We start from the raw sequence: 12,049 nt of genomic DNA, 5'->3' as shown, positions 1-12,049 counted from the left end.
CTGAACTAAGATAGATAGATAAATAGATAGATAGATAGATATAGATATGTAGATAGATAAAAAGAGACAGACCAATATTTTTTGAAATATTAATAATCAGTGAAGCGAAAGATTGATTAAAAAAAGATTATGTCAGACTACTTTTGGTTTCTCCTTCATGAATTCTTCTTCCGCCCCATTATGTCTGTCATAGTCTGTTATTATTTGATGTTATATCATTTCTTATGCCAAGTAAGTGCCCCATCCAAAGAGACCGAGATAAAGAAAAAGTGTGTGTTTGTGTGTGAGATCAGTGAAATCAAGATGAAAAACAAAGAGATCAAGAAAAGGTGAGAATGAGGGCAGAGAAAGATTGATAGGGTGCACATATAAAAATGGACACTGAAGTGCAATTGCAAGCACAATCTCAAAGGTCAAACTACGCATTTCCACAGGGTCGCGCGCAAATTAGCCAAACTAATAGCCGTTCCCTAACTCAGACAAAACACACACACACACACACACACACACGAATAGCCAAATCTCAGCGGAGAAGGAAACTGGATTACCATTCCTCTGATAGTTGGGTCCCTAAGGCTCGACTGGAGAGCAGGGTCACGGCACCCTTCCACACTTCTGAAACGGTCGTTAAACAGAGCCGGAGGAAGTGATAAGCCTTTTAATTACATCCTGCTACAGTAAACCTTTAGACACCATTAGAGGCCCGAATGAGGAGAGAGAGGAAGAGGAGCGGACCATTAAACAGCATTACTGAGACGTTAAGGGCTGATATTAAATAACAATAAAGATTAGAGTAAGATGGACAAAGAGGCTCATATGAGGTCAAAGAAAAACATCACATTTGAGTATGTGCAGCTTGATAACTGGATAAACTGTGTTTCCCTATTAGTCAACAGACTACATTTACATTTACATTTATTCATTTAGCTGACGCTTTTATCCAAAGCGACTTACAATTGCTATATTTCAGAGGTCGCACGCCTCTGGAGCAACTAGGGGTTAAGTGTCTTGCTCAGGGACACATTGGTGTCTCACAGTGAATTCGAACCCCGGTCTCTCACACCAAAGCCATGTGTCTTATCCACTGCGCCATCACCACCCTGCGCCATCACCAGACTACTCAGAAAAGGGCGTAAACGACTGAATATCACCTACATTGTTTTCTCAGTGTTTCAGCTATGGCTGCATTAAACAGCCAATATATACACAACTGCGGGTGCACATCAAATGAATTCACTATTATTGAGTGTCAAGCTGTGATTGGCTTAACACTCCTTAAGTGTATCATGCTGTTCTTTCCTGCATGTTTCTGTTCACTGATAGCCCCAGACTTTTTGTTCAAGACTTTTGTTCATTTTCGAATCCCAAATGAAGACATTTTTAATATTCTCTTCGTAATGTTTGTCCATCCATTGAAAGTCCACAAAACCAAACCTTCAAAAAGTTTATAACGAAACCAAAACTTAAGCTTCATAAAGACACCGTAAAAGTACTCATACTCATGTTGTTCCAAACCTATAAGAGAATACACACAGAATATATATATATATATATATATATATATATATATATATATATATATATATATATATAACCTAGGAGTTTTCTGTTCTACCATTGAAAGTCAATGCATCACTTTTAAACTTCAAGTTCATAAAGAGTTCATCTTTTAACTCTTTTCCCACCAGCGTTTAAAAAAAAAAAAGTTGCCATCCAGCTGCAGCATTTTTGATCATTTTCGCAAAAGTTTCATGGCCTCCAGAATATATATTTTTTGTGTGAATATCTGAACATGCATTATATCAAAAGAAAGAACAGAGACTCTGCTTTTAAAAAACAACAACAACAACAACCCTGTTTTATTCTAGCTTTATGCAATCTTTGTTTATCAACACTTGAATGTGGGTAAGTTTCATGAAAAAAGGAACATTTGGAGCAAATAGCTGAGAAAAAAAAATGATGTTGATTGATCCAGATTGGCTTCTGAATGCTGATCAAAACACAGATGGAGTAGATCGAGTCCATCAACACCCCTAAAGCTTCACAGTCCTGCAGCTCGTCCTGGGTCAACATTTCATTCAGTAACGTTAGGCAGTTTTGATTTATATGCGGTTTAATGATGATTGCATTATTATACATATGCATCTGCTTACATATGCTATCGCTTATTTCTGCTTCTCCTTCACATGTGTTTTGATATGGAGATTCAATACTCTTTCAGAAGATGTGTAATAGCGCCCCCTAACATATAAGTGTCAAAACATGGAAAGCAGGAAAATTACATCGATGGCAGGGAACAATGTCTTTTTTGAAATTTTGAAGCTTGAAAGTTTTGGCTGCCTTGACTTTCAATGGAGGAAAACTCTTTTAAATTTTCATTAAAATATACTTTGTGTTTCGAAGACGAATGAAAGTCATATGGGTTTGGAACGGATTTTTTGACAAAAATGCAATTTTGGGGTGAATTAAAGGAGTCCTTGATTATCATTTCACCTTTTTAACTTTAGCTAGTGCGTAATGTTGCTGTTTGAACATAAACAGCATCTGCAAAGAATAAAACAATGCAGTACATGACCCTTAAACACTTTAAAGGGTTAGTTCGCCCATTTAAGACATGAAGTTGTATGCAATCCTTACCAGCACTATAGTGTATACACACTGACCCACTCTGTTGTCACCCCCCTGGTCCGAGTTCTGACCGCTGGAAGTTTTTGAATGAAGTAATCCCGGCTACTTTCCGGGGCCACAAAACTGTGCGTTTTTACGTGAAAAAAAGATTTGCGTTTCAAAGCTTGATTAATTTAACACAAAAAAAACACGCCGGGCAAAATTCATACCTCAGTTTTAATGCGGCACTATTTTCCTTCCGTTTCTATCAATCCGCGCTGCTGTCAATGTCAACAGTGCGCACGTGACGATTAGCTGTTGATAGCGCGACTCGCCGACAACATGTCCGACTACGAAACTTCAGATGAAACTAATTTTAGCACAGTGTCAGACGGATCAGATGAAGACAGTAATTTTAACTCAACGACAAAGGGATATCTTTATGAACCGGAGTATACCGATGCCGAACTTGAGCAGATGGACAAAGAACGGGAAGAGAGAGAGCGAGAGGACAGAGAAGTTGTCCAATCTGATGCTGGGCCCACCACAGCTGTAGCAAGAGGCAGGATGAATGACAAATGGTGGTGCACTTGTTCCAATTGTGAAGTTATGCCAACAGAGGTTGAAAGCTATTGCTGCCACGAATGGGAACTCATCATGCCACAGATGCAAAACCTTTCAATTGACGAGGACGCCAACGCACTGTCTGTCTGCATTACATCCAATGACGTGTTCCCTGCGATGCTAAATGCAGGTGTCCTGGAGACGTTCTTCTACATCCCTAAAATAAATTGGAAAAAGCGACCCAAACCAGCTGGACTTGACGGTCAGATGTCGGCAGAGTAAGTGTGATCGCTCATCTTGCTTTGTAGTTTTTTATTTATTAATTTAACGTTGTCTTGACTAGTGTTGGCGGACATGTTGTCGGCGAGTCGCGCTATCAACAGCTAATCGTCACGTGCGCACTGTTGACATTGACAGCAGCGCGGATTGATAGAAACGGAAGGAAAATAGTGCCGCATTAAAACTGAGGTATGAATTTTGCCCGGCGTGTTTTTTTTGTGTTAAATTAATCAAGCTTTGAAACGCAAATCTTTTTTTCACGTAAAAACGCACAGTTTTGTGGCCCCGGAAAGTAGCCGGGATTACTTCATTCAAAAACTTCCAGCGGTCAGAACTCGGACCAGGGGGGTGACAACAGAGTGGGTCAGTGTGTATACACTATAGTGCTGGTAAGGATTGCATACAACTTCATGTCTTAAATGGGCGAACTAACCCTTTAAGATGGCACTTTTAACTGAAACATGTTTTAGTAAACAACCTTCTAACATCGACAAACCGCCCCCCCCCCAAACCCCCCCCCCGGGATCTAGATCTATAATTTCTTCCTCTTTCTCTAAGATGATACGTTTCCACTTTTAAAGCCAAAAAAGCATCACTATCATCAGTGCTCTTCCTGAGCTCTTAAAACACTTTTGACAGACACAAACAGCCAAACACAAAAGCGCACTCATTCACAGTCCTAAATGGCACATAATGAGTAACCTCTGTGGCGAGAGTGAAAGACCATTCAAAACCATCAAATGGCAAACTACTCGACACATCCTGAACGACTCTAAAAGACTCCAAACAAGCACTCGAGAGAGAGAGAGAGAGAGAGAGAGAGAGAGAGAGAGAGAGAGAGAGAGAGAGAGAGAGAGAGAGAGAGAGAGAGAGAGAGAGAGAGAGAGAGAGAGAGAGAGAGAGAGTGTGTATTGTCTGTCAGTTGTAGCAGCATCTTGTCCTTGACTGAAGCATTTTATTGAATCATCTGTGGCATGCTGTCGATTACCGAAGAAAATTATTTTGCCCCTAGTTTTGAAACAAACAGAAAACGCGTATTTATTAAAGCACACACAGTTGGAGGTTTAAAGCATTTATATTGAGTCATCTGAAAATAACTTATTTAAAAGTATTAGAAATACATTTCTAGGTGGATTTTTTTTTGCTGCTTTCAAAACCTCATGTGAAGTTCATATACTAGCTTAAAAGTGTTGAGTTGTTTTCAAATGATTTTGTTCAATTTCATACTTCTTTCTTGCACAAAGACAGGAAGCTTTTAACACCATGGCAATGAAGCCGAAGCCCAAGGAAGTTAAAATTCATTGGGTGTACTTATAAAAGTCAAGCCATATTTCAAAGTAGTTGGGCAATAGACTCCTTTTGAATGGCTTCTTTCAGGACAAGCACATAGAGGGCAAAGGGTTTTAGTACAAATCAAACCATGAAAGACAGCAGCATTTGCAATGTTGGAGAATTTTTACTGTGCTTAAAATATCAGGTAATGACTTTCCAATCCATTTAACAATGTGTAAATTGAAATCAATACTCGAGCAGCAAATCGACACTGATTCATAACTAATGTCTAACAAAGTTGACTGAAGACGTACAGCCCACCTCTCATCAAGCTGAACTCTTAAAGGCCCCCTGAAATCAAAATGTACGTTTTTTTTTTTTTGCTTAGTATGAATATGTTAGCCTTAATGTTATGAATAAGCTGGTGTGTTCCAAAAAAATTACACAATTTGCATTTAACTTACAGTCTCTCACTTCCGCTAAAATGGATCACGGATCACTACGGACTTCAGCTCCTCATCACATCTTCTGTCCAATCAAATGCTCTCTAGAATCTAGTGCTCCGCCCCTATGCCATAAATACCACCTTGGTAAAGTGACCGTTGACACATCACAGAGCAATATGTGTTGGAGATGTGTGTCCGGTTGCTCAAACGCTCGAGTTTTCTGTTTTTCAACTGTATGTTGGTTAAGAATGAAATGGCTAGAATTTATTCACACCTCTACTATTGAATCCAGCGTATCATCATCATCAGCACTCGGATTCGGTTCAATGGTGCGGTCAAGTACGACCTGCAGTCTGTGAGGGAAACTAACTGCTATTGGTTATTTGAAAAGGGGGAGGAGCCATTCAATATGTCCCGCCTTAGCTTCCTGTTTCAGCGGAAATTACATCAACGCATCATACAAAACTTCAGTGGGTCTTAAAGTGTCTTTCATCTCTTTACTGCCTGCATAAAACATCTTCAGAGTGGATCGCAAGTGAATTTGTATTAGTCATAGTGAGGTCATTCTTTCCTGTCGCAGGTCAGAGAAAAGTCTGAGGCCTCGGGCGGCTTTAATCAGTCCGGGGATTCGAGACCCAAATGATCAGGATGAATCACACAGATGTTGCCATTATTGAACAGAGCTGAGCCCGGCAAAGTAACAGCAATCAGTGCAAAGACACTTTCAAACGTTTTCCAACATTTTTCTCTTCTTGTGTGCCCAGACTGTTACAGTGATGTGACTAATGCAGCATGATATTGGTTATATAAGAGTTTCATAAAAGAATGTAAACTGCGTGCATATAAATTTCAGTCTGTTCTGTGCATTAAACTATCATATTCAGAGGATTAAATAGCAAGAGGATTATGAACTACTTTTATGCCAAATTTATAGTGCTTTTTTTTTGTTTGCCCTTTCTGGAGCTTTCCAGCCCATGGTCACTGTATGGATAATGGTCACAGCTTGGACATTCGGCTAAATGTTCCCCGGAAAAAAAATATGATATGAGGGTAATTTGCGATTTTCATTTTGTGTGAATTATTCCATTAAAAGGTCGATAAAAATTGTCCCTGATATTACATAAGTCATTTGTCCATGTTCCAGTAAAAAGCTTTTTAGCATTACACCCTTTATCACTAAAACTAAGAATAACACACAGTTTCCCACTCTCAGTTTTTTAGAGGACTTTCCTAAACGGTGATTGATAGTTTTAATTATGGTGCAATAAAGGAGGCTTTTCTATTGGATAATTGGATGTATGATTAATAAACACCATTACTGAGACAAAAAGATGAGGGAATTCAGAGAAATTGTCCTCAAGTACTCCGTAAACTTTATCGCTAATAATCAAATGAATGTTTCGTGGGGAAAATTACATAGATTAATATGCTAACAGAAACCCACCACACGCAGAGACACATTCAATAACTAGGAAATGAAGAGAAACTAATGTTGTAGATCAGCTAAGAGGACACTTTTCAAGTAATAATGGTCTAACAGACATATATATTTATTTACAGGTTGATTTTACAAAACAGGTGCTAATTGTGCTTTTGTGTAAATATGAGCTGTCTTATGAGCTTTTAGTGGAAAAATAATGACATTTTTGTCCCCAGATATATTTGTCAACCCTGTTATTATCAATTTGGTAATAGTCATTGCAATAAAGTACGGTAAAGTAAAGTATAAAAATTAAAATTGGCCATTTTATGGAAGTACCAGCATCAAATTATCCTTCTATCCTTCGTAGTTTCAAGCTTTGAGTACAAGACTTGTAATGTCAAATTAAACTGTGAAAACTGTGTAAATTAAATGAAAGTGTCAACCCTGTTACCTTTCTAAAGGCACAACTATATCACAACATATATTTATTAATATTCTAACCAAAATATATAAATCTGAGATTGCACAACGCAATTAAAACATACATTATTTAATTCAATATTAAAATGTACTTAGAAAATCACCTTTTCAAAATGGAAAAGCCACTGTTTCCATTTCATCTAATGACCTCAATTAATCTGGGGATAAAGGTCATTCAGATTGAGGCGTCTCTCTAACTGGCTCAGTGTCTTTATCGCTGGACGTTTTCAGACAGACAGTGTGTTAGTCTCTTTTTAGTCTCTCAGACCTCACACAAATTATTCATTTTCACTTCCATCTGGTGTTCTGGGTTCTCTATCCTGTTCCCGCCCGCTTGGCACGGCACACTAATCAGCCGTGACGTGTTCAAAAGGCCTGGCGTTTTGTCCCCACACGGCTAAAGCTCTTACCAGGGCAACCGGCTCAAAGACAATCTATTATAAGAGTCCGAGAAAAAGATGAGGTGGCGAGAGAGAGAGTGGGAGAAAGTCAAAATGGGGGGGATTTCTTTTCGCTCAAGAGAATCATTAGTCAAACTGTCTGAGAAAGAGAGAGAGAGAGAGCATAACCAAACTGTCACAGACTCGTTACATTTTCAACCTTCCTGCCACCTTCCCATAATTCCCAGCGGTGGTTTTGTCTGGTGTGTTCTCAGCACTGTAGGTATTCTTTCATCAAACAGCATCAAAAGAAGCCAGAAAATGGCCTGAATTGTTCATTAAACATGCCACAAAACCTCCTTAAACAGGTCTAAATTATCAGATGCATCTCTGGATCTGTGCTTGTAAACATTTAAAAACGTTATTTGTGATCCTGGGTTAGTCAAACACTGATTAAAATGTTTTCGATTAAAGGTGGGATGGTAAACGGTCTGATTGTTTTGTCCAGGCCTGCTATCGGTTTGATTACTGTTATTATCTCACAGACAGTTAATGACACATTTTGGTGATTTGTTATTTCTGTGACGCGCTGTACACACACTCTGTGACACATGATGCAAACACATGATCCGAATATAACTGCCCAATATGATGATTTAACAGAGTAGCATAAACACTCTAATATTCCCCGCAGGGCAATCTGTTGAGATAATGAAATGCCAGAGAATAGAGGAAAAAATGCGTTGAAGATAAAAAGATGGAAAGAAGAGACAAGATGAAATAAAAGAGACAAAATGAGACAGGAGATGGGATGAGATGAGAGGAGAGAAGAGGAAAGTAGATGAGAGGAAAGAATATAAAAGGAGACCAGATAAGAGGAGATGAGAGGAGAGGAGATGAAAGGAGACAATTAGAGACAAGAAGAAAGGAGACAAGATGAGTGTAGATGAAAGGAGACGAGATGAGAAGAGACCAGACAAGAGGAGATGAGATGAGAGGAGATAAGATGAGAGGAGAGTAGGCAACAGGAAACAAGAGAGGATAGGAGACAAGATGAGAGTAGATGAAAGGCGACGAGATCAGACGAGAGGAAACAAGAGGAGATCATATGAGAGGAGAGGAGAAAATATGACGAGAGAAGAGTAGACTAGAGTAGACGAGGAAGTAGAAGAGAGGATAGGAGAGGAGATGAGTGGAGAGGAAACGAGATGCGAGTAGATGAAAGGAGACAATAGGAGACAAGAGGAGATGAGACTAGAGGAAACAAGGGGAGAGGAGACAAAATGAGAGGAGATGAAGAAGATGAGAGGAAACATGATGATATCAGACAAGAGGAGACCAAGTTGGAGGAGATGAGAGGAGACAAGACAAGAGAAGAGTAGACAAGAGGAGATGAAAGATGAGAGGAGGAGAGGAGAAAGGAGAGACAAAGAAAAACACTCTGATATAAATATTAGAAGATTAAACATTTGAATTGCTAAAAATAAGATGAGGAGAGAGGAGTTAAGTTGAAAAGCGAGAAAGAAGACAAGATGAAATGAAACCAAGACAAAATACACAAGATGGGAGGAGACAAGATAACAGTGAGTGAGAACAGTGTCAGTGAGTCAAGATGAGAAAGGAGAGGAGTCGATCCGAGAGGCTAAGCCTGTGTGTGTGTCCTCTCACCGTGCAGTGGATCTAGAGACAAGAGGAGAAGTGACGAGAGGAGACAAGATGAGAGGAAAGGAGACAAGATGAGAGGAAAGGAGACAAGATGAGAGGAGACAAGATGAGAGTAGATGAAAGGAGCCAAGATTAGATTAGATTAGAGTAGATGAAATGAGACAAGAAGAGATGAGACTAAAGGAGACAACAAGAGATGAGATGAGAAGAGAGGAGAGGAGACAATATGAGAAGAGATTAAAGGAGATGAGATGAGAGGAGACAAGAGGAGTTGAGAGGAGATGCAAAGAGATGAGATGAGAGGAGATCAAACGAGAGGAGAGGAGACAAGATAAGAGTAGATGAAAGGAGACAAGAGGAGATCAAACGAGAGGAGAGGAGACAAGAGGAGATCAAACGAGAGGAGAGGAGACAAGAGTAGATGAAAGGAGACAAGAGGAGATGAGAGGAGACAAGAGGAGATGAGACGAGATGAGACAAGAAGAGAGGAGATGAAAGGAGACAAGAGGAGATGAGAGGAGACAAGAGGAGATGAGACTAGAGGAGATAAGAAGAGAGGAGATGAAAGGAGACAAGAAGAGAAGATAGGAGACAAGATGAGAGGAGATGAGATGAGATGAGACGGGATGAGATCAAACGAGAGAAGACAAGAGGAGAGGAGACAAGATGAGAGGAGATGAGACAGGAGGAGACCAGAGGAGATCAAACGAGAGGAGATAAGAGTAGATGAAAGGAGACAAGAGGAGAAGAGGTTAGAGGAGAAGAGGCTAGAGGAGACAAGATAAGAGGACACTTGATGTGAGGAGAGTAGGCGAGCAAGACGAGAGGAGAGGAGAGAAAGAAAAGGAAGGAAGATAGAAGAGGAGACAGGATGATACAGAGATTAGAGGAGATGAAATGAGACAGGAGAAACACAGTGATATAAAACTGGAAAGAAGTTGAGAAGAGAGAAATTAGACGAGATTAAATGAGAGAAGATATATGAGAGCGAACGTTATAAAATGAGATGAGGAGAGAGGAGTTGAGTTGAAGAAAAAGAGATGAGAAAAGATGAGATGAAAAAAGACAAAATACACAAGATGGGCGGAGGCACGTAGCAGTGAGTCAAGATGAGAAAGGAGAGGAGTCGATCTGAGATGTTGAGCCTGTGTGTGTGTTAGCGGTGTGTGTCCTCTCACCGTGCAGTGGATCTGCTGCTGCAGTAGTGTGGGCACGTCTCCTCCGATGGGCATCTGTTTATTCAGCTCCTCATCCTTCACACTGATCCAGCGCCCCAGTTCCTCCAATTCTGACAGAAGCCTGTTCCAGCGCTCAGCACTGGCCTCCAGATGAGCCCTGCACACACATTTAAACATTACAAACCTTACAACTAAATTAAGATGTAATATTAAGAAAACATCAGGATTTTCCTGCAAACACAGTTAAACAGGAGAACTTTCCAACAGACTTTCTCTATATAAAATGAGTGAAACAGGTGAAACTATGTGTGAGAATGCAGAGCTCAACAATGTGAGTTTCACTCGCATTTGCGACTAAAAATAGATGTGTGCGAACTATAAAATATACACCAGCAACTCAGCCACGAAGCAGAAGACCACAAAGTCACAAAGGTCACCAAGTCCTGAGGCGCATGCATAAGTCCCCAAAGCTCTGCTGATCTCATAGCTGAAGTGCCAAACTTCCACTGGCATTAATATCAGCACAAAAAACTGTGCGGCGGGAGCTACACGGAATGGGTTTCCATGTCCAAGCATCTACATGCAAGCCTCACATCGCCAACTACAATGCCAAGCGTCGGATAAAGTGGCGTAAATTACGCTGCCAAGGGAGCAGTGGAAACATGTCCTGAGGATTGACAAATTACACTTCTCTGTTTGGCAGTCTGATGGATGAGTCTGGGTTTGGCGGATGCCAGAAGAACGTTACCAGCCTGACTGCATTGTGCCAACTGTAGTTTGTCGAGGAGGGAAACTGGTGTGGGGTTGTTTTTCAGGGGTTGGGCTAGGCCCCTAACTTCAAGTGAAGAGGAGTCTTAATGCTTCAGCATACCAAGACATTTTGGATTATGCTATGCTTCCAACTTTGTGGGAACAGTTTGAGGCAGGCCCTTTTCTATTCCAGCATGACTGTACAAAACTAGGTCCATAAAGACATGGTTGAATGAGTTTGGTGTGGAAGAACTTCACTGGCCGGCACAGATTCCTGTGGAATGGAGATCGTGAGCCGGGTTTCTCGTCCAACATCAATGCCTGACCTCACAAATGCTCTACTGAATGAATATCAACAGAAAAACTCCAAAATCTTGTGGAAAGCACTCAGAAGAGTGTAATCTGCTATAGCTGTGAAGGGGGGGACCAACTCCATATTAATGTGTATGTATTTAGAATGTGACATCATTACAGTCCCTGTTGGTCAGGTGTCCCAGTACTTTTGGTGTATTATATAGTGTCCAGAAGGTCCTTAAAAAAAGCTTAATGCAATTTAAGATCATAAAAAGTCTTGCCTATCTTAAATGGTATAACAAACATCTTAGTTATCATTTTAAGAGGTCTTAAATTTGGGGCTGGAAAAACAGAATTAAGGTCTTCAGGATAATGGCCTAATCAAGGTCAAGGCATGTGAGCTTGATCCGGTTGCCCCAGTTGATGCAGACGGTTGTAAGACAACACAAATTTTCTGTCTTTCCGTGTTTTCACTGATATGCGGTAGGGGGCGCTGTTATGCATCTTCTAAAATAGTACAGAATCTTCAGATCAAAACACAGATAAAAAGGAGCAGAAACAAGAGATAAAAGCATTGCTTATGCACATTGTAGTCTGTGAAAAAAAACCCACAACTTTCTCATTTTTTTGTTCAAAATGTTACTTTTTTATGAAACAAGTTTATACATATATATAAAAAACATTGGTGGGGAAAGAGTTAAAAGTCCTGAA

At 40.1% G+C, this 12,049-nt stretch overlaps 1 protein-coding gene across 6 annotated transcripts in view; it reads right to left on the bottom strand.

Moving 5' to 3' along the window:
- Nucleotides 1–12,049, bottom strand: part of utrn (utrophin) — a 261,039-nt gene that overhangs the window by 87,359 nt on the left and 161,631 nt on the right. For all 6 annotated transcript variants that reach the window (XM_077204617.1, XM_077204619.1, XM_077204618.1 and 3 more), the window contains one exon: nt 10,295–10,451. In XM_077204617.1, the coding sequence (XP_077060732.1) occupies nt 10,295–10,451 (157 nt within the window). The remainder of the gene's footprint in view (nt 1–10,294; nt 10,452–12,049) is intronic.

The sequence above is a fragment of the Siphateles boraxobius genome, unplaced genomic scaffold (genome assembly GCF_051911475.1).
Source record: "Siphateles boraxobius isolate OS27281-9 unplaced genomic scaffold, OSU_SipBor_1 50, whole genome shotgun sequence".
In the NCBI taxonomy this organism is placed as follows: domain Eukaryota; kingdom Metazoa; phylum Chordata; class Actinopteri; order Cypriniformes; family Leuciscidae; genus Siphateles; species Siphateles boraxobius.
Note: the sequence above shows the minus strand (reverse complement) of the source record. Positions and strands in the feature narration are given on the sequence as shown.